Raw genomic sequence first — 23,955 nt, 5'->3', positions numbered from 1 at the left:
TATGAGTGTGTGTTTTGCATGTTAGGTCCAAGTGCACCTGTTTGGTACCGTGTCATTGGTGTATATGCATAAATGTATGTGCACGTGTGTTTTCTGCTTGTACTTGCATTGTAACACTTCTGCTTCCCCCAAGTTGTCATGGTGAGAAGAGTCTGTGAGTAACAAACATCACACCCATGGCTGTCGAGTTGATTTAAGTCAACTGTATTTAAAAATAGAATTTTAAATGAAACAATCCCTTTAAAAAGAAATGTACAGAGCAGAGCTTTATGGATTTAGAGAAGTGGGTGGAGAGTGGTGTTGGCGTGTGTGTGTGTGTGTGTGTGTGTGTGTGTGTGTGTGGGAGGGAGGGTGGGTGTGTGTGTGTGTGTGTGTGGGAGGGTGAGTATGTGTGTGTGTGGGTGGATAGGTGGGTTTGCGTGTACATGTGTGTGCTAGGTGTGAATAAGAAATGTAATCAGTTTTGCTGTGGAAAGACCTGACCCAGGCTAGATTACTTTGCCACACACACACACACACACACACACACACACACACACACACACACCACTGCCAGGCCAGGCAACCCCACAGTAATATAACTTCAACAATATTGATACACACAGACACACATATAGAGTACATGCGTATGCACACAAACACACACAAACACACTGTGCTGCTGTGTATTAGCTCCATTTAGCCAAGATAGAAGTGATGGATGGAATCTCTTTTAGCCACCTAATATAGTGTTGTGTGTGTGTGTGTGTGTTATGCCCTCGTCTATAGGGGTAGGAACACAACATAAAAGTTAAAAGGTTGTCCCCTCTCCGGTGCCCAAACCAAAGTGTGAACACTGAATTGCAATCAAAGTGTAATCATTTGTTGTTACAAAAGGTTAAATTGTGACAATTAACAGTTAGTTAAGGTCAGCCTGCAGCAATTGAAAGTAAGTTAATACCTGTCCTCACAAGTACAGTAGTTCAAGTCATGTGTGGCTCCAAGTTTTTGCTTCCTCTGCACACTCCTTCCTCTTCAAAAGTCACTGCACTGACCTTTTAAATCCAAATGTCATGCCGTCCAGGCAACAGTTTCTAGTAAAACGCATCAGTAATTGAATGAACAAATGTGTAAATGTTTATTGTATTTTGTACTTGACTTCAATGTATTATCATTATGTATATGATAGAATTTACATAATAGAATTCTGCCTTGAACCATAAATGTAGCATGTAGAGTGTATAAAAAGAGTGTTCTGGCTGACTTCTAAATCCAAACATTTCCATTTTTGGGAAAAACTATAACAAAGCAGAAATGTAAGGCAAAAGAAATCAGTATGGTTTTATTTTCTGAATCGGTACACAGGAGCAGGGTTTCTTCCGCTTATATGCATCTATAGTTCCAACACAATGAAAAACAGAGAGATTTGAACCGTACTCAAGGTAAAGTTAGAGAGTCCAAACTTATTCTTAAGCTGCTGTCCGCCACACACCCATTTTCTCTCTTTCATTCTACATTAATTCGGGACACTTTCACACCTATGCAACCGAGCGACCATGCGCACACAGGCACTGTTAGAGTTGCACAGACACACCTGCTTGATTCAGTATCTCTCCTCTGCCACTCTCTTGCCAAATAGTCTCCCAGTCACTTCTAGCTCTCAGTCTGGCTGATGGCAGTCAGCCAAATGGAGCCGGCCGACCCATAAACGCTCCATCCTGTGCCATAAAGCAGAGACTAAAACACACTTAAACCACGAGTCTACAGGGAAAATGTGTTTTACGCCGTGGTTCTGAACCCTCGGGGCGTGGATGCATTAAGACGCTGATATACAGCTCCAGTGCATTAAAGAGCTCGAGTTGTTTTTGCTTCTTTTTGCTGCATCGAGCGACAGCCGAATGTCGCACGAACCTGGTCGACCGTTTCTACAGCACAGCAGTCCTTTAGAAAATTATACTTACAAACTGTATTTGCAGCAGACCTCTGGTGCAGTGGAAAGTAAAAAAAAAAAAAAAAAACGCTCATCAATCAGGAAGATGCTGATCTGTACTGCAAAAGAAATGATGGCAGGAAAACTGGTCGGACCCTGCTTCTAAACAGAAACAGCACTCTAATCAGTTTTGCAACCTGCTGATCAAGGGCACTATACCGTATTAAGAGAAGAAGACAAACACTAGGGGCCCTATTTTAACGATCTAAGCACACGGCGTGATGCGCCTGGCACAGGTGCGTTTAGGGCGTGTCCAAATCCACTTTTTAGTAGTGGCTAGTTTGACAGCAGAAAAAAGGGTCTGTGCGCCGGGCGCATGGTTCAAAAGGGTTGTACTTAGTGTCTTCATTAATTCATAGGTGTGTGTTTTGGGCGTAACATGCAATAAACCAATCAGAGTCATCTCCCATTCCCTTTAAAAGCCAGGCGCGTTTGTACCTTGGCACTTTGCTATTATGATGGCGGATTTGTACCGTAATCCTTTTATTTGTAATCTTTCGCATGTTTGTGTGCTGCTGCGCTTCCCTGTGTGTGTGTGTGTGTGTGTAACAAGCATAGTGTGCGCGCGCTGTGCACGAGCCTAGGCACATTTTACTAATTTGAGTTGATTGCAGATGCCAGAGACATTTTCATGTAGCTCAATATCACAGCCAATATCACAAGTAAACACAGATGCATGAGTGTCCAAGTCTGATTTGGACTGTATCAAGGCAAGGGAAGGCAGCTTTTTTTGTATAGCACATTTCAGGAACAAGGCAATCAAAGTGTTGTACATGAAACAATAATGAGCAGTTGAAAACAATTAAAAACATTTGTTAAAATTAAATAAGACGTATAAATATAAGTTGCAGTGCAAGAACAAAAAAAAGGAAAGTAAAGTCTTCAGCCTTGATTTAAAAGAACAGAGGGCCTTTTGCGCCCACTTCAGGCGTATTTGTTTCGCAACGTGCGCGTAAAAGCATGGCTACATTACAAATATTGGCATCAGGATCATTTCAAACCGTCACAGCATCAGCAGTGGGAATATCGTAGTCTGCGCTCAGCCGTATCATAGCACAAGTACTTGACGCTTTGCTACAGCTCAATTTACGGTATAGTGGGCGGAGAAAGGCGCTGATTACCCGATGAACTGCAGGTTTTGTAAATACGACGTAAGCTGAAGTATCACAGCGTGCGCTTTCTGCGGGTTGGCCATGGCGCTGATAACGCTACATTCCCAAATGTACGTACATCTGGCCCAGAGAGTTGCAGTTTTCTGGGAGTTTGTTCCACATATGTGGTGCATAAAAACTGAACACTGCTTCCCCCTGTTTAGTTCTGACTCTGGGGACAGAAAGCAGACGTGTCCCAGACGACCTGAGAGGTCTGGGTGGTTCATAATGTAGAAGTAGGTCAGAAATGTATTTTGGCCCTAAACCGTTTTGCTGCTTTATAAACCAACAGTGGTATTTTGATGTAAATTCTCTACGAGAAAGGAAGCCAGTGTAAAGATCTCAGACATGGAGTGATGTGATCCACTCTGGTTCTATCAGGGCCCTAACACTGTATGACTATGGCTTTACTGGAATGGCAGAAACAATGGAAACTACCAGAACCAGACATCTTTTTTATTTTTTATTTTTTATTTTTTTTGTTAGAAAGAAACAAGTTCATTTTTAAGGCACAGATGAGTTTATCGAAAAATGGAGTTGTCAATAAGGAAGGAAGCTCAAGCACCTTATTATTTTTGTTAGTTTTTATTAATTAATTCATTTATTTGCATTACTTTTTTTTCTTTTTTTTAATCTTTTGATGTTTGGTTGTTAATTTGACCCATTTTCAAAAACTTTCTATGTCAGAAATTTGGGTTTCTTTCAACTGAATTATCCCAAAAAAAATAACGTGGATGGTTCCCTACAACGCTCTTCACAAGTAAAATAAATGACCAGTTCACTTCTTTCATTGGGTGTTTTAATCAATTTTATAGCATTTGAAGAAAAAAACTGATAAAAGAACGTTGAAAAAAAAAAACGTCAAGAAAAGCGCAGAAACAAACGGCAAAAGTGACAAAACGTGAACAAACGTTTATACGTACATGGTTATTTGGAAAAACGGAGATATTTTCCTGAGTTTGTGCCTTTCGTTTACACGAAAAACTGAGAATTCGCCTCTGAAAACGATTCTTTCGAAAAACTAGAGTGGAGATTTTGGAAAACTTTGTTTGCATGTTTGCATGTAAACTGAGACAAAGAGGTTTAGGCAGCAGAGGACGTGAGGAAGAGAAGAGAGAGGAAGTGATTCCTTGCTGTTGTTGCTATTTTCGGGATTCTGATTGGCTAACGTGGGCTTGAGCTTCTCGTTACACTGCCACCTTCAGGTTTGGCATGCTCTTGACGGCATTGACGGCATATGTACACGGGTACGTGTAAACAAACACGACAGGGTCGACGGGAAGACAACACAAGGGTTCATTGATGGTTAGACCTGATCTGTCACGTGTTTGTTCTGTTGTCTTTGTGTACCAGAACCAGATTTACAGCATGCTGAACTAATACTGAAATCACATCATTTCAATTTATTGATTGGAAATCATTCTTTAAAACAGTATCTGCTAGCATTGCTCTTGTCCGTGGAAGAAATCCCCCATGTTAAAGTGCACCTGTTTTGTTCTAAACGTATTTGAACTGTATCTGTCCTGTTTCTGTGGCTGTAGGTTCGTTCATGGTGGTGAACGCGTCGGGCCGGGCGTCGGGGCAGAAGGCTCACCTTTACATGCCCACCCTGAAGGAGAATGACACCCACTGCATCGACTTCCTGTACTCCCTGTCCAGCCGGGACGGAGCCAGCCCTGGCACGCTCAACGTCTACATCAAGGTGTGTGTGTGTGTGTGTGTGTGTGTGTGTGTGTGTGTGTGTGTGTGAGTGTGAGAGAGCGACTGACTGACAGGCAGGGATGGTTTGACAGATGAAGAGGGTGATAGACTGAACAGATTAAACAGTTAAACAAACATACCTCTGTTTTCTGTCAAAGAGTGATGGAGTTCGCCCTAGGGCATTGAGTGTTCCGGCAACGTAAGTGTGTGTGTGTGTGTGTTGTGTTTGTGTGTGAGAGAGAGAGAGTGACAGAGAGAGAGAGAAAAAAGAGAGGAAGGCAGAATGGCTGACGTCATGAAAATTCAGGCCTCAAATATTCCCTTTTAATTAGGGCTTGGTACCGACGGAAGTGCCTCCGTAGTTTTGAGTATCGAAAAATGCCTCGTCATTCAATACCAAATTCTAATACCTAGGAGTCAATCTCATCAGCGTCAGTGAGCCAATAAACATGCAGCATTCTTGTACCAAGATCTAACAATGCTGCTGATTGGCTGTCTAACACTACAGGATGTAGAGGCAGGCAGGAAAAACTCTCCGTTACACACACAGAGATGGCTCACGTGTGTGTGTGTGTGTGTGTGTGTGTGTGTGTGTGTGTGTGTGTGTGTGTGTGTGTGTGTGTGTGTGTGTGTGTTGCTGTATTTTGAGCGGCTTGACTACAGTGTGCGTTGTAAAGCTGAAAAATAAAAGATTTGTACTGTAATGTTGTAATTTCTTTATGTTACTATGGATTTTAAAAATAATTGGTATTGAAAAAAGTACAGTTCAGGAATCTGTATCGAATTTACGATATTGGTATTGATTATTTTTTAAACGATACCCAGCCCTACTTTTAATATGGATCAAGTTAGCCCTACTGCATTTCATAGCTTGGTTATTGTGTTTGTGTGCATGGACACATATGCATGTAAAGTATAGGAAATCATAAAAATTTTTATAATAAACAAACAAACATTAGGGATAGCAACCAGGGTTGTGAGTGTAAGTGTACATTGATAGATGTTTCATATTATGGTCTGAAGTCACAGATGGGTAGAATAAAAAAGCTTGCAAATGAACTCCCACACACTGTCTAACTTGCAAAAAAATATAAAGTTTAATAGTAGGCAATGTTTTGGTACTAGACCATCTTCAGGCAAAAAAGAATAACAAGCTTGAAAGAGAGCTGTAGATGGAGGGTGTGAGTGTTGTGTGAAAGGACAGACTAGTGAACTCTGGGAATGTAAAGATGGATGAAAGGGATGAAAAGATAAGTCATGACATAAAGGGATTGCCAAAGATCTGTAAGTGACTGAGCAAGGGGATTAACACATCACTGGATTGGAGAATCAACGCGTGAAGTAAGAGACTAATTAATAAACTGATAAATACGGAATACATGTCAGAAGATTAAGGAGTCAAGAGTTACAAGAGAAACAGTAGCACCAGCAACGCCCCTGGCAGAAGCTACAGATCGGTGTAATTATCATCTTGTTTAATTATAATTGATACAATTATTAAATAGTAAAAATGACACCTTTATTTTGGCTTTATCGTAAAACATTCTCCAGTTTTACTTTCTGAAAACTGAAAGAAGATTTGAGGTTTCTCTTTTCAGCCACTAAATCTCTTTTTTTATGCTTTTTTTTGTCTTTTCTCACTGTCTGCCTGCAGGTGAATGGAGGCGCTCAGGGTAACCCAGTATGGAACGCCTCTGATACTGTTACTGAAGGCTGGGTGAAGGCTGAGCTGGCCATTTCTACATTCTGGCCGAACTCCTATCAGGTAACACTTACACGCAGACGCACACGCACACGAACACACACACACACACACACACACACACACACACACACACACACAAATGTATCTTCTGTCTTTGCTGGCATGAACAGCCATTAGTAACATTTTTGCAAAGGCTTATTGCATGTCATATGATACATGACGAAAACAATAATACAGTAGGCTATATACGTATTTCAATAATAAGGCCAACCTTTCTTTTTCTAATGCTGTGCATCATTTAATTCTTGAGCCAAAACGAAATGAGCCAGATTAAAGTAATCTTTTAATGTGATTGAGATCTATAATTACACTCCCTTACAGTATGTCATGCAGAAATTTAATATGTCCATATGTAATATTCCAAATGTCCTGCCTGAGGTGGTTTGCCTTTTTAATTGCCCCCCCCTTCATAAAATAAAGTAATATTTACTTTAATCTAATAATAATTTAATAGATAGTCAACTGCAGAAGGTGCCTCTGTAAGTTTTGACAATTTAAGGTACAATAACAACATTTTTTGCGACTGCCAGATTGCCAAACTCGAGGCTTCTAAACGGCAGCCCACAAACCAATGGGTGACGTCACTGATGCTACGTCGACTATCTTTACATGATTTTATGATTACTTTATGATTTTGATGCTGCGTGCTAACACTTTAGCGTATAACCATAGACAATACAACTTTATAACCTAAGCTGAATTATCACCATGGTTTGAGTTGTGGATTGAGTTTCAACACTTAACAGGTAAGATGACCAACAGGCCTCTATTTGTGAATTCCTTTAATATGGAAACACAAAGTTGTTGCTATTTAATTACTCTCATTTTGTCTGTGTGTCAGTCTGTTTAAGGTGCAGAGAGACATACCCTGCTGTGATGTTTTATTGAAGTAGCACAAAAGCAACTGTGTTTTACCTAATGACTAGCTATGTTCAGTAAATGAAGGCACCCCCGTGTCGCACACACAGATCTGAGGCACAATGGTAACCAAAGTGACATAAAGGTGTGTGTGTTTCCCTCCCTAATGAGGAGTCACCTCCCACTGCAACACATATTATATCACCTCATATAGTCACCTCCCACTGCAACACATATTTTATATATATATATAGTGGGTTATTGTGTGTTGTAGCCTACCAATGGTTTGGTCTGAGGTACCTCCACAGCCCTGACAGATGAACACACCTACCTTTTCATCAATTTGTAATGTGTTCCAAATGTATAACACCTAATTATATCAAAGTGGATATTGTTACTTTTTATTTTATTACAACTTATTGAACTGTCAATATTTAGGTTGGTTTGGTCAGCAATCATACTACTACTACTTTTAGCTAACTATTTAAACTGTTTAGTCAGTAGGTTTAGCTAACTATTCAAACTGTTTAGTCAGTAGTTTTAGCTAACTATTCAAACTGTTTAGTCAGTAGTTTTAGCTAACTATTTAAACTGTTTAGTCAGTAGGTTTAGCTAACTATTCAAACTGTTTAGTCAGTAGTTTTAGCTAACTATTTAAACTGTTTAGTCAGTAGTTTTAGCTAACTATTTAAACTGTTTAGTCAGTAGTTTTAGCTAACTATTCAAACTGTTTAGTCAGTAGTTTTAGCTAATTATTTGAACTGTTCATTCACTAGTTTTAGCTAACTATTTAAACTGTTTAGTCAGTAGGTTTAGCTAACTATTCAAACTGTTTAGTCAGTAGTTTTAGCTAACTATTCAAACTGTTTAGTCAGTAGTTTTAGCTAACTATTTAAACTGTTTAGTCAGTAGTTTTAGCTAACTATTTAAACTGTTTAGTCAGTAGGTTTAGCTAACTATTCAAACTGTTTAGTCAGTAGTTTTAGCTAACTATTTAAACTGTTTAGTCAGTAGTTTTAGCTAACTATTTAAACTGTTTGGTCAGTAGGTTTAGCTAACTATTCAAACTGTTTAGTCAGTAGTTTTAGCTAATTATTTGAACTGTTCATTCACTAGTTTTAGCTAACTATTTAAACTGTTTAGTCAGTAGGTTTAGCTAACTATCATAACTGTTTATTCAGTCGTTTTAGCTCACTATTTCAGCTGCTTATGCCATAGCTTACATTTAGCTCATTTAGTTTACTATTTATTCATTACTTTTAGCTAACTATTTGGACTATTTAGTCATTACTTTCAGCGAACCATTTCAGCCATTTATGCATTCTTTTTAGCTATTTATTTCTACCATTCATGTAATGTACAACTTTTAGCTACCTGTTTAAAATCCGTGTGTCCAGGTGTTACAGCTGATAAATTATTTTAATCAAATCATAATTTGTATTTTTTTCAAATTTGTTAAGCAGCTCTACAATCTTTCCAAGTACCCTCTGGTTCTAGCAGAAGTACCACTGGATGGGAATCACTTTTATCACCAATTAATTTGGAAGATTAGGCTAATTGTGTGTTGTTTTTTAAGTGCATTTGAACTATAATGAAGAAATAACATATTTTACTTCCCCCCTGTTGACTCAGATTTACAAGATAAAACTAAACATTTCACATATTTTCATGCATGAAAATTTTGATACACTTCTGGTCTGTTGCCATGTAAATGTGGGATTTTACTCCCTGGATAAATCACTGCCAAAACTGTGGATTCTTTTGATAAATAAAACATGGAGGACAGTGAGTAAAGCTTAGTAGCTTAAAGTAAATTTACACTCTGTTTGTTAAAAATCACTACGCACAGGCCTGAAATACACACACATGCTCAGGATGTATTCATGCACTAATGGAGAGATGTCAGAGTGAATGGGCTGCCAGTGCTGGACCAGCACCCTGAGCTGTTGGGGGGATACAGTGCCTTGCACAAGAGCACCTGGCAGTGCCCAGGAGGTGAACTGGGATCTCTCCAGCTACCAATAAACACTCTGTACTTTTGGTCCATACTGGGACTTGAATCAGCGACCCTCTGGTTCCCAACCCAAGTCCCTACGGACTGAGCTACTGCCACCCCAAATTATTAGGTAGTCCAAAGTAGAGAAAGACAGGACGATGGAAAAGAGCATATCGTGATGAGAGTCCTAAATATATATACCAGTATCCAGTATGTACCAGTATCTCTGGTGTCTAAAAACTTGACATGCGAGCCAGGGCAGGGGATTTATTTTTTTAAGGAAAGGAAGAGAGTAATGTCTTCCCAGAAGTCTTTAGTATTCAGGCTAAGTCCCAGTTTATACTGTTGAGGGTGTGTGTGTGTGTGTGTGTGTGTGTGTGTGTGTGTATACTAGTATATCTGTGTGGGTCAGAAGTCCATGGCCCTGCTGACAGCCCTACTGACTGCCTGTCACCATATGAGTGTGTGTTCAAAGTCTGTGGTAAAGGAAATGTGTGAGTGATGTGAGAGTAGTGGGGAAAGACACAAATTACAATTACATGAAAAAGAGAATAAAAGAGCTGATAGAGAGAGAGAAAATACATACGTATGAAGGAAGACAAAGAGAGAGATGGCTGAGAGGAAACGGAAAGAAATGAGAAGAGCAGGGAGGGAACAAGAATGGAGGGAGAGGCAAGAGCAGGAGGTCTGATTGAAAAAGAAAAGGGAGAGAGAAAGATGAAGAGGATGAAGGAGGAGGATGAGACAAGGAAAGAGGAAAGGGAGGAGGAGGATTGACATATACTACTGGTCCAAAGTTTTAGAACACCCCAATTTTTCCAGGTTTTTATTGAAATTCATGTCTTATTGTACTCTGAAATGAAAGAATAGAACAAATGAACAATTGAAGTTAAAAAAGAAATCATGGAATCAATTTATAAACCAAAATGTATTCTACATTTTTGACTCATCAAAGTAGCCCCCTTTGGCAGATATAACAGCTGAACACACTCATGGCATTCTTTCTACAATGGAAATCAAATATTCTTCAGAAAGTTCATCCCAACTCTGTTGCAGAAGTTCCCATGAATGTGTGGCACTTGTAGGTTGCTTTGCTTTCACTTTTCTGTCCAGTTCATCCCAAACCAGCTCAATGGGGTTTAAGTCTGGTGACTGTGCTGGCCACTCCATGTTTTTAAGCTTACCATCTTGTTCTTTTTTGCTAAGGTAGTTCTGGCATAGCTTGGACTTATGTTTTGGGTCATTATCTTGCTGTAGGATGAACCCCTGACCAACTAGGCGCATACCAGAGGGTACTGCATGGCGCTGCAAAATGCTGTGGTAGCCGTTTTGGTTCAGGGTGCCTTTCACTCTGTACAAATCACCGACCCTGGATCCAGCAAAACAGCCACAGACCATCATGCTTCCTCCTCCATGTTTGACAGTTGATGTCACACACTGAGGAACCATCCTTTCGCCTACTTGACGGCGTACAAAAATCCTGCATGATGAACCGAAGATTTCAAATTTCCAAAAGTCCACCTTCTTCCAGTCTTCAGTAGTCCATTGACGATGTTTCTTGGCCTAGGCAAGCCTCTTTTTCTTATTCTGATGTCTTAGCCATGGCTTTCTTCCTGCAACTCGACCTATCAAACCTGCAGCTTGAAGTCTTCTCTTTACAGTTGAAACTGAGACTTGCTTATCACGACCACTATTAAGCTGTGCTTGAAGCTGTTGTCCTGTGAGCCGCCTATCACGCAAGCCATGGACTCTCAGAAACTTGTCTTCTGATTCTGTTGTGGCTTTGGGTCTGCCAGACCTCTTCCTGTCAGAGTTTCCCCCAGTTTCTAAGTGCCTTTTGATGATGAAGAATACTGTACTCACTGACACCTTGACTTTCTTCGCAATTTCTCTGTAGGAAAGACCATCATTCTTAAGTGTTATGATGGTCTGTCTCTCTTCCATTGTTAATTGCCTTTTTCCCGCCATTTTCATGGCAACACACTACTTTCTGCAGTACAATACTGTTCAAATAATGCTCACGAGGGTATGGTACCACAGTGTGTTCCAACAATACTTTTATACAAACAGAGGGGTTTGTAAGTAATCCAGACAAGTTGGAACACCTGTGGGAATTGGTAGCACCAACCTTCAAAGCTTGATCAACCTCCATTGCTGCAGAACAGCTTTACGTTGTTAACCCATTTCTTGTTCCCTGAAAAAGGCCTTCTTGTAAAATTCTGAAATGTACATGATTTTTCAGTTTTGGGTAATCTTACTTCTTTTTTTTTTAACCTCTGGCAGTTCACCACTTACCTTTGTACTATTTCAAGCTATTCATTGGACTTGAACTGCTAAAATTTCAATAAAAAACTACTTTTGACCAGTAGTGTATGTGGTTGGCGTAAGGACAGAGACAGAAGGATGAAGTAAAGAGAGGAGTAGTTTCTGACTTTCACTGGAAATTCCCCTGGGGTTTCTATATGAGCTTCGCAGGGACATGAAGGTGTTGCAGTTTGTGGGAGAAAGACTACTTTTGGTAAAAACTGTGACTCAAAATTTTTTTTTGTTTTCCTTCCTTCCTTCCCCTCTCAGGTCATATTTGAAGCGGTTTCAGTTCAAGGCCATCCAGGTTTCATCGCCATCGACGACATACGAGTTCTGGCTCACCCCTGCCGTAAGTGACTGCCTGTGTGTGTGTGTGTGTGTGTGTGTGTGTGTGTGTGTGTGTCTCTTAATGGTTGACCCTGCACAACTGTAGCCCCACTGAGCATCATCTGTTTTATAGCTTGCTCTCACTTAGACACACATACAAAGGCGGTGTGAAGGACAGATTGTGAGGCTTGCAGACAGATTGCAGAGAGCCAGGAAGAAGGTCCAAACTCAGGGTCTTCATCGCTCATATCTGACAGAAACACTTTGCTTCACAAAACTCCAGACTGCTTACTACAACACTCGGTGGCCTACTTACCTCTCTCTGTCTACCCAGTATTTCTCTCTCACATTCTCAACGTCTTATAAGTTCCTACTGGCACTGTTGCATTAGTTTAGATTCATTCAGTTCAATTCAACTTTACTTTCATTATACTTATATAACACATGATATAGTCACTTTTAGAGGGTTAAAGCCTTTGCACACCAAGTTCGCATTTTTGGTGCGTTTTCTTAATCCGTCATGCTCACTGAAACCCTGCACACTGAGTCCAATGTGTTTTATTATTCTATTTGTTGCGGAAGTTTGCAATACAATACAAAACGGAGTTGTCAAGTAGTGAGGATGATTTTGTGGTCCTCTCCATTCTTGAGTTTACTACGTGGGAGCAATAAATACCTCTATTCCCAAATGAGGTTAATGAATGACTGACATTAGCAAGAAGCTATCGTGTAGCTGCCTAGAGCACAAGCCCTACAGTCTAATCTTTCATATATCCTTTGCTTTTGCGATCAGTAGCCCACCATCCCACGATTCCGAGCTCTTCTGCAATCACTATACTACAGTCTTTAAATTCTGCATCTCTGTATTCTTTGCTTTAAGTGATTGTGCTGGGAGATGGAGTGAATTGGCCAGAGCACGTGAGCAGTGTGGACGGGGTGAAACATTCCGCTTGTCACTCACTTAAATCAGATTTTCCGAAATTCTCCCGCGCGCGCTCCACTCGCTCAGCTCACGTACTCTGGAATCAGCCTATCAGAAGCCATTTGGGCTGATGGTGTTTGCACGTACGGTGTTCAAACTGCTCTCTTAAGGCTTTTGACGTATGCAAAAAAAAAAAAAAAAAATGCATGCATAAAAACTAATCTAGTACGAAAACTTCAATGAATGAGTTTCGAAGTTGGTGTGTAAACGTGATTCACATAACGTCAGGTTAGTATTATTTTTTTTTACATAATACATAAAGAATGCATATTAATTTGAAAAGAAAAACAGCCATAACCAAAAGCTCTTTTCGTTTTAATTTGGAAAAACACAATTCTTTGTTTAAGATGATTTTTGTTTTGTTGAACTTTTTGATCATCTCATTAGTTTTTTTTCCCCCATTTCTCTGCATGTCCCATGCCTTTCCTCACGCTACTTGACACTCTCTTAAAATTTCTATCAGTCTCTTCTTTCTTCTTGCCTTTTCTTTTTCTCTGAACCGCTGGCACAGAACACTTGGCTCATATGTGCCAGTCACTAATCAGATTCGTCAAAGTGGGTGAGTCCATGGTAGAAAGCTGAAGAAAGTAGAGGTATTCACAATGGGAGAAAATAAAGTAGAAAATGCAAATCTGAGGTCATTTCAAGAGGGAGGAGAAAGAACGTACAAGGAGGTAAATGTACCACAACAAATATATATATATATATATATATATCTATCTATCTATCATATATTCATATACAAGTTCTTGTCATTTGTAACAAACTGACCATTAGTGTCGGGGCAAATTATCATTGTTAAATGATCGATGCGTACTCCGCAAGGCTTATCTCTGTCTGCAGACAGTGAAAATTAAATTAACCAGTCGCTGGCTGATCTCAATGCCAGGCCAAAGTCACCCAGTGTCTGGCAGTCTGTTTCATTGTCTGCCTGCTCATCTGTCTCATAGCCATCCCATACATTTTTTTTCTACCTGGCTCCAGACAGCAACATTGAGCCCTGTTTAAACTGTTTTGTTTTGTGGGTTTTCTGTAAGTGTTTTTTTCCTCATTACCACTGGCGTCTGCGATTATAAGCCAGTGTGGATCTACCATGTCTTTAATAACAAGATGGCTTCTTTCAGTTGCCTGCCAATTGCTTTAATACATGATTAAAGAACTTTTATTAGTTTAGAAAGCTTGAAACCCTATTCAGACAGAACTAATTTAACCTCGGGATGTTTATCAAGTACAACTCAAATATACATAAAATAAATTTAAAAAACTGAAATGGAAAAAGGATTTGCATCTGTATGGTCTAGGGCACCGGGGATTTCTTAAAAAAAAAAAAAAACTGAAAGTCAGATCCGTTATTCTTCATAAAAAGGTCCCCAACAAAAGCAAATAGTCCTCTACCTTCTTTTGAGACTTCGCATTATGATTCCAATAAAATGAATTCACAAAAAAAAAAAAAAAACTTATGTTCTTGACCTAATGGTTACACAGCGTCGGTTTACTGTGTATGTTGCAGGTAAAGCGCCTCACTTCCTGCGTCTGCAGAACGTGGAGGTGAACGTGGGTCAGAATGCTACGTTCCAGTGTACTGCCGGAGGGAAATGGTCTCAGCACGATAAACTCTGGCTACAGGTTAGTACCTTCGTATCACTGTGCATGAACGATATCAGCAGGAAGTGTACATGCAGAACTTGTACAAAGTCAGAATTCCACACATTATAAAACTGTTATAACTTGTAGCAACCCAGGGGAGTTGAAAGCCCGATTCACAATGAAAATAGGTAACTCAGAGACAGTTGACTTTAACATAAAGTGTTCTTTAATAACTTAGGTCAGGAAAAGGGTAGTGGAACAAACTTTAACTTAGGATTCCTCCCATCCCGGGTCTGTCAGCCTTCATGCGGTGTCGTCCTGTGGGGGTTTAAAAGCAGAGCGAGAGGTCAGTCCTTCTTTCCAGCCAATCTCCTTACCCAACAACAAAACTCCTGCAGCGTTGCCACTCTGGTCCTTAGTTCCTCATTCATTCCCATGTTGCCTTGGGCTGCCTCTCTTAATGCCTTCCCCTGATTACCTGATGGGCTGCAGGTGTGACCAGTGCTATGTGCCAAGTGGCTGCAGCGCTTGAACAGGCAGATAGACACCCTCTATCACCTCCCCCAATCTGAGCCTATGGACCCGCCCCCTGTGCCAGATTGGCTGCTCTGTTTCCCCTGGTTTGCTACAAACTGAAAAGTAAATATGTGTTTCGGTGGCATACTATGGTGAGTTTTGTGAAATCGTTTATACTTTTTATTGATCCCCAGTGGGGAAATTGCAATTTTTTTTCACTCTGTTGTTAGAACACACAGGCCTGAAATACACACACGTGCTATACACCTATACACCTATAAATGCACAAATGGAGAGATGTCAGAGTAAGGGGGCTGCGACTGCTGGACAGGCGCCCCGAGCAGTTGGGGGGGGTCCAAGCGCACCTTGGCAGTGCCCAGGAGGTGAACTAGCACCTCTCCAGCTACCAGTCCACACTCCGTACTTTGGTCAGAATGGGGTCTTGAACTAGCGACCAACGACCAACCCAACTCCCTATGGACTGAGCTACTGCCACCCCCCAAACAATACATGTACATCTATATAAAGATCTTGTACGTAGTACTTGTACAGGTGTATCTAATGGAAATTAATTATTTATAAATTTGTTAATTACAATATTGTAGATTCACAATTTTTTTGAGTGATAATACACTGCAAGTTGTCCAGATATGTCTAAGTATGGGCTTAGGTGGAGAATGCCAAAAGGTAAACTGCACTATAGAGTCCATTCTTTTTTATATCAGAACACTTCTGTGTGTATTATGGCTCTGATACCATGGCCACTTACTACTGTTTGACCATTTCCTAAATTTTATGTAGTAAGTTTAACCAATTGTTAGGTATGTTTCACTACTGAAAGTTGAGCTGAAGTCTTGTTGTTATGGTTACCTGACGTTGATTATCCCTTAAGCAGTGATTTCGAACAGTGATTCCTCCTGACCAGAACTTTACGAGCGTGATCCTGTTATATGGTTTTGACGGACTCCTGCCAGCAAATCAGAAACAACAATCTATTGATCCATCTAATACTATATTAAATATCCTGCAATAAAGAATTAAAATTGTATAATAGGCCAGTATAGCAAATGCAGTTATGATTTATTTTCACCATTTTCTATAGAAAATAAGAATAAAAAAAGTAAGTACACTGTGGCAAACATCCCCAGCCTTCCCAGCAGGACTGATTAAAAGTCCTTGTTCCGCTCTGCACCGATGACTCCATCTCTATACAAGGGATGTGTGTGTGTGTGTGTGTGTTGTGTGCATCCATGCATATATACATCCTAGTTTACATGTGCACTGGTAAGCTTGCATGTTTTCACTGAATGAAAACGCTGCTGTGTAAAGTAAAGCGAGCAGTGGCCTTCCTCACTGGAGGTATGTTGGAAAAAACATGTTTCTCTAAATTGGCAGATAATACTACAGTGGTATGAAAAAGATTGCATCTGGAGATGTGGGGATCGTATGCAAAGCAGTACGGGGTTTGTTTTCATGACTGATTTGCTCTGTTCAAATTGCTTTTGGTTCCTGCCAGGTCTTTGATTTCAATATGGTGTCATTACTGTGCTATTGTTGATGCATACCTCTTGGAATCCCTGTAAATTGATAGGCTAAAATACTTCAGAAACTGTGGGGGCAGCAGTCCTTGGCTAAGGTTACACTTTCCTTTTCTCTACAATTAATTTCTAATATTCAGATACACCAGATTAGGCCTTACATGATGGCAACATGGCCAAAATGAACCCAATGTGAAAGTGCCTTAAGCACCCTGCAGTTCGGCAAATGACAGCTAGATGATACCAAGAAAACTCAGACATATCTGTCAGTGAAATGAGCATCAAGAAACTTTATTCTAAGAATTTCAGTATTTTTTTTCTCAAGAATTAATTTCACTTCTTGTAATGCATGTCTCACAATATTAGGCTCACAGACGTCTCAGCCTATCACATTCAGCTGGGACAAGCAAGCAGCAAACCCCCACTTTGCAAACCTTTTTTTTTCTAAATTAGATTTTCTGGCTCAAGTAAATTTCAAATAGTGACAAACTGTAAACCAAATTTCAGGCTTCGCGACATCTCTTCAGAAACCTTTGAGTGATGTCATGGATTATATGTACTTGTCTTTCTACATTTACATATAACATAATGTTATTCATCATTAAACTTTTCCATTTATGACCAGATCTTAATTTCTCTGCACAATTTCAGTTAAAATTGCATTCGGATGGGTGCCCAGAAAGCTCAGTTGGTAGAGCGGGCGCCCATATATAGAGGTTTACTCCTCGACGCATGGGGCCCGTGTTCGACTCCGACCAGCGGCCCTTTGCTGCATGTCATTCCCCCCTCTCTCGTTCCCCTTTCATGTCTTCAGCTGTCCTGTCTAAATAAAGGCAGAAAATGCCCTATAAAAATAATCATGAAAAAAAATAAATAAATGCATTTGGTCTTTTGAATCTTTTGCATTATTTTCCATTACTGTAAGAAGAGCGCAATCATCATGACCTCTGTATGCAGAAGTTGTGTTTCAAATGCCAAGTCAGCATCGGTGTAGTCTAGCATTGCCTCTATCACCACAGCGCTGTGGAGTAAGGTCTGGCTACACCACAGATACATTCTAGGATAGGAGAAGTAAACGCTCTGGGTTGTTTGCATTTCTTTAAACCAATCACAATTGGTCTTGGGCGGCGCTAAGCTCTGTACGCAAAGTCGGTGGCTCCGCTAAATAGTCTCAGGAATGAACTTGTTTTGGTGAAACATTTTCACCCTGCAAAAGAAAACGCCACATACAATATTAAATGTATGTGTGTACTTCGTCCATGGCAATCCCGCCAATCAGTCCCAAAACATCCCAGTTAGAGATTAAATGGCGTAAACATATTCTTTGTAAATCTTTACAATCATTACCCAAAAGAACCAAGCAGGGCTGCCTTGTTGCACGGTCCAAACTTTCTTCAAAACTTGCCATTTTCAGCGAGTAGTTTATTAGCTGTTGTTTCCCGTATGGAAGGGATTTTAAGAACGGCAACACACAGAGAGAGGAAGGTGAGGTGTGCATAATGTCAAGCTCTATCCTGGAAGTGTACTTCCGTTGATCCAGACTTGCATCGGTGAGAACAAGCTAAAAGGCTTTTGCCAATAATTGACTGGTCTTATGTTTTTCGGTATGCAGCAGTGGAACGGTAAGGACACGGCATTGATGGTGACCAGGGTGGTGAACCACCGACGTTTCTCCGCAACCGTCAGCGTTGGCGACACATCGCAACGCAGCACCAGTCGCTACCGCTGTGTCATCCGATCCGACGGCGGGTCAGGGGTGTCCAACTACGCCGACCTCATCGTTAAAGGTATGTTCATGCTGTTCATCTTCTTTCACATAAACTACAAGTAGGAGGTAAATTCCAGCCCCTTAAAACCAGAGTATTTGTGATGAATTTAAATGTGTGAAAGAAAGGCAGCGCTTGACACATCTGATCAGTGTGGATGCAGTAAAGTGGGACAACTTATTTAATGTAGAGAAAGTGAGAATTGCGTCTGGGTTTTGTGTGTGTGTGTGTGTGTGTGTGTGTGTGTGTGTGTGTGTGTGTGTGTGTGTTTGGCTGTTGCTCATTAGCGCTGTGAGAATGCTGAGGACAGAATACTGAACAGACTTCACAGTACTGAATGGAACTCCCAATGAGCCCTCTTTCACTCCATTTCTTTCTCTCTCTGTCGGTCTTTCAATTCATTTTCTTCCTTCTGTGTCTCATGTCCACTTCATTTGTCAAGGTTTGGGATAGATGGCAACACGTTGTTTGTTGATTTAAAATAAATAAAAGCATTGTTTTTATCTAAAAGAATATGTTTAGAGGTTCCAATTTCCGCAGTGCAGCAGTATTTCAGCAGGAATACAGGGAGGGATATCTACAACGGAGTTCTGTTACCTCTTACACCCCCATAAACCCTTTGGGCCGGTCCGGTATTTTATTTTCCCATGTGTTCAAACCCAAATAACTCTATTTTAAATCCTACTCAAGACACGTTTCCAAAGATGCCAAAACTGTAAACAGAACTATATATAACATGTTACACAAGTGATCAATTTTCTTTATGTGATGTAATGGGGTCGCAATAAAAAGCACAGTGTAGGCTATTTCACACAGTAAGTACTCTACAGTTTTACTGAAGTGCAGGAACAAGCAGAGAATACATGATGTTGCCAAACGCTGATGGCATTTTTTTATCCCACTTGGAAACTACTTAAGCAAAATATTAATGGGAGTGTTTGGGTTCAAGTGGTTAATATATACAGTAATTTGACTACTCTTCAAAAGCAGCAATTATATTAATTACAATTGCTCCTCCTCTCTCCTACCTGCCTGTCCTTTCGCCCCTCATCACCTCTTGTTTTCTCTGTCCCTCGTCTATTTGTCTGTGCTGCTGGACATATCCCCTCGTGGAGGACATTCAAATCCTCTAAACCAGTGGTGTCAAACTCAGTTTCACAAAGGGCCACACTGGAAAATAAGAATCACATCAAGGACCAGACGTTTAGTTTATTCACATGCTTTTATTTCATCAAAAAAGTCAAGGATCTTTGACTGTATTGTTGCATGTCTCATATAGCCTTCTCACTTACAGTTTGGTCAACATAAAGACCCCAAAAGTCAGCAATAAAGTAACTTAGCCATCAAAGAAAAAAAGCGACTAAAAACATTGAAAAAAAACGGCGGGGAAAAAAGGCGGGAAAGTGACAAAAACTTCAGAAAAAGCGACAAAACATTAAAAAAAGCTACAAAAAACTAGGTGGGACTAAATTTATTGTGAACCTAAATTGATATGCGGGCTGGATCAAAATCTACGAGTGGCTGGATTTGGCCCGCGGGCCTTGAGTTTGACACGTGTGCTCTAATGCAACCTACTTTGCTCTGCCCTCACACTCAATACAGGGCAAAACACATTAAGGAATCTCTGGGATTTACCATCCCACTCTCCATCCCATGGTTCATGTAAACAACAGGAACTACAGTGCTGTCCTGCTGAGAAAGAGATTGACGTACTGAGGAGGATAATGCAGTTCTAAGTCCTTTGATAGAATTATAAGATTGCAGCTATCTGTTGTTGTCAGACATAATTACATCCCTTTACCTGTCTCCTGTCTTTCTATTGCACTCAGTGTGTTTTGAATTGTCTTTCTTTATCCACGCCTCACTTCACCATCAGCTCATGGACTTGTCTCCTGATAAATTGTTAGCATGAGATCCGTAATCATCAGTCAACGTAGTGTTTGCTAAAACGTTAGCACGAGCTTGCTATCACTCAAGACTGTGTAAGCTAAGGGGTAGGTATTATGGATTTATTATAAGAATTGGATACCATACTCAAGGATGGCGCGTATTCAGTCCAATAAGAATTGCTCTGCTGGCGCAAACAACAAAAAAAGTTTCTAGCATCCGGGTTTACTTTCTGGGTATGCAGCCCACAGAATATGCGCAGTAGTCTTTTTCCCACTGGCCCCACCCACGAGTTCCCGCTCGGCCAATTAGACTTTACATTGGGAAAGAGTCATAATCAACCTTGTTTGCGGTTCGAGGTGTCCTGTCAACAGTTTTACAGATGTCTGTTTTACAATGGTGGCCTATGGGGAAAATACTTTTTGGGCTGCAGGGGGATTTTTTGTTGCAATACCGTGAGTGGCCACTGGAAACAAAATTGGCTTCAAGGCTGAGCGGCGGCTCCCTATCCAGTTCTTATAATACATCAATGGCAAGAATTGTGCCAACTGTCGCTCATCACAGTGTATGCTTGAAGGCTTGACTCACAATTGTATGCTAATGCATTAGCACTGAGCCTTCTATTGCTCTACACAATGCATGCTTCAATGTTACTATACCAGCAGATGGTGTTAGCACTGCCAGTTATCACTCAACATACGGAAGCATGATAACATATTGGCACTGAGCCTCCTATTAGCCAAAACAGTGTATGCTTAAATATTGGCACAAAGACAGCTATGCTAAAGTGTTAGCAATGCGATAGCACTTAGTGTGCTAATGTGGCACTGGCCACTTTTGCTTAGCTGTATGCTACAGTGTTATACTGCGTTGCATTTACCTCGGAAGCTGGAGCTGGGAATGACATCATACCTGAGTTGACTGCGTTCCAATACAACAAGCGGGGTTAGCTCTAGCCAGGTTAGCCATTATTACAACACATTACGCTGTGTTTTGTGCATACAAACAGCGCAGCAACATGTCCACAGATAGAAGTTGGACAGGACTGTGTATACGACTGATTAAGTGAGAGACAAATAAGACAGAAGTGCTAATAAACTGTAGTTCTTTCAACTTTCACTACTGTTGATGCACAGGGCAGCCATGTTGGATTTGGAGGTTGGCTTTGCTCTGTGTAATAGGTTCTTAGACTTTCCGAGTCGGAAATCCGAGTTCCAGTTCAAATGGAACGCACAGAGCATGTTCTCTCTACATATTAAGCTAAGGAGTTAGCATGGCACAGAGCAGAACAATCAACCAGGTGTTTTTTTCCACTTTATTTCGTATCCTTATACACATCAGCTAACCAGCAGAAAATAATACCTCTCACGACCTTTGTATTCTCTCTTTAGGTGTCCTTGACCAAGACACACAAGCCCCATGTGTTCAGTCACTGTAAAGCTGAATTTATGCTTGGTTGCTTGACATTCTCCGTGGGTTGTCTTTTGACAACATGCTGTGTTGCACCTCGACCCAAAATGTATACCTTGGGGACAGCGGTAGAAACACAGAGGAATGGTTTTGAAGTTAAAGTACAACATGCCCACAGACATTTAACGACAATTTATTACTAGAAGCTGTAAGTTGTTGTCCTTTTTAACAATAAAATGCTTACAGTGAAGTTAAAATTGGATGTCTGAGATATGTTTTGACCAAAACATATCTCTACCATAAGATTACTTTTGTTTTCTATTAAATATATAACATATCCACATGTGGCACAATGGGGATTGAACTGTGTTTGTTTTATAATGGAATTTAAATTGCATTACTGAAATGCATTTAAATGTAGAGGCATGTCGGCCTAAATTATGTTCTCAATGCATATTTGGAATGAATTATGCTGTTAACCTTATTTGGTGTGAAGGATGTTTTAATCTTGAGGTACACTGAAATTTGTGTGTGTGTGTGTGTGTGTGTGTGTGTGTGTGTGTGTGTGTTTTTGTTGTTTTGATTAGATCATAGTCCAGGGACTGAAACTGTCATTACCATCTGTTAGTAGAGCACACAGACTGCACTCCTGAGAATGTTCAAATGTGTGTGTGTGTGTGTGTGTGTGTGTGTGTGTGTGTTACTTACCCTGCTGAATGTGTCTTTTGGTGTGAATGTGTGTCCGTTTCTGTCCTGTGTCTGCCTGTCTGTGTGTGTGTGTGTGTGTGTGTGTGTGTGTGTGTGTGTGTGTGTGTGTGTGTGTGTGTGTGGGGGGTGCGTGGATCTGGGTGTGTGTGTGTGTGTGAGAAGCTCAGGTGCTGTCAGCCATGCATTGTGCCAGGGGAATTACCAATGCCAAAGCAGTGAACAAGAGAGAAGAGCAATATTACACGTGCACATCCATGAGCACTCATGAGTCCTGTGTGTTGCTATATTTGTATTGGTGTCCTTCATATGCACATTTGTGTAGTTTTGAGTTGTTTTTTTTTGTTTTTTTTTTATTCTATTCATTTATGTGTGGTGGGATTGTCTGCGTGGAGCTTAATTCCTTCTCTGGGTGTGTGTTTCTGCATGCCTTTTCATTTGTGTTTTCATGTGTGAGGTGTCACGGTTATTGTGTCCAAACTAATCTGTGTGTGTGTGTGTGTATTAGTGTGTTCACCCGGGCTGCTAAGTGAAATCGGGGTTAATTAGTATGTTGTTCAGCCAGGTGTGACCAGGACAATCTGGGGATGTTACAGTGCCCTCTCTGTGCGTTGTGCATGTCGGTGTGTGTGTGTGTGTGTGTGTGTGTGTGTGTGTGTGTGTGTGCGTGGGTGTGTGTGCGTGGGTGTCCCACGTGATCACGCATTCATGTTAATCTGTGAAACAACACTGCTTGGCCAGCTGAACGATTGTCTTCCTTCAAATGATTCCAATGGCACACAGTTTTGTTTGTAGAAACATTGGGCAATCTCTGTGAAAAGTAATGCCTTTTACTGTATGTGTTGCCTTCCGCCTTTAATTCTAAGTGTTCCCGGGTTGGAATTGTTTGCATTGCTGCTATGAAAACCACAACATCATACCAACATCTTACTCTGTAAAGTAACTTATCCCATACTATACTATATACATACATACATACTATATCCCAGGCCCATACTCTTTCAATCATAACTATTTTCAACTTTCACACTACGACAAATAACACAGCAAATTGAAGATATCCTGGCACAACATAAAAGTAAGACACTTTCTATTTCTATTTTTTGTAATAAAACTATAGATGGAGTTTTTAGATGTGTCAACCTTTTATAATAAACTTTCAAGAGAAAGAAAGAATAACTTAATAAATAAAAGTGTATGAAATTGGCAATGACAACTAACAATTAAAGGCTGTGATGAAAACGGAAAGATTTCCACAAACACTACAATGCATGGATTACCACAATTATCTTAGTTAGTTGTTTTCAATGATTTCTTTGTGCGCTGCAGAACAACACAGTAGAATCAGAACAATTTCCGCACGCCTTTGTCTGAGAGATCAGAAAGACCGGAGGAAAGCGGCAATGGAAATCAAAAGGCAGAAAGGAAGACATATTAAACACAATGATCGACTTCACACCTCTACTCTACTCTCATCTTTCCTTCATTAA

The 23,955-nt window shown here is 40.4% G+C and overlaps 1 protein-coding gene across 1 annotated transcript in view; it reads left to right on the top strand.

Annotated features, from left to right (window-relative positions):
• The window catches only part of ptprt (protein tyrosine phosphatase receptor type T), a 438,297-nt gene that overhangs the window by 101,931 nt on the left and 312,411 nt on the right, over positions 1-23,955 (top strand). The window contains exons 3-7 of the mRNA XM_078247539.1: positions 4,662-4,822; positions 6,476-6,586; positions 12,015-12,096; positions 14,567-14,682; positions 18,310-18,484. Coding sequence (XP_078103665.1) covers positions 4,662-4,822; positions 6,476-6,586; positions 12,015-12,096; positions 14,567-14,682; positions 18,310-18,484 — 645 coding nt within the window. The remainder of the gene's footprint in view (positions 1-4,661; positions 4,823-6,475; positions 6,587-12,014; positions 12,097-14,566; positions 14,683-18,309; positions 18,485-23,955) is intronic.

The sequence above is a fragment of the Sander vitreus genome, chromosome 4 (genome assembly GCF_031162955.1).
Source record: "Sander vitreus isolate 19-12246 chromosome 4, sanVit1, whole genome shotgun sequence".
In the NCBI taxonomy this organism is placed as follows: Eukaryota; Metazoa; Chordata; class Actinopteri; order Perciformes; family Percidae; genus Sander; species Sander vitreus.
The sequence above is the reverse complement of the archived record's forward strand: the minus strand, read 5'-3'. Positions and strand labels throughout refer to the sequence as shown.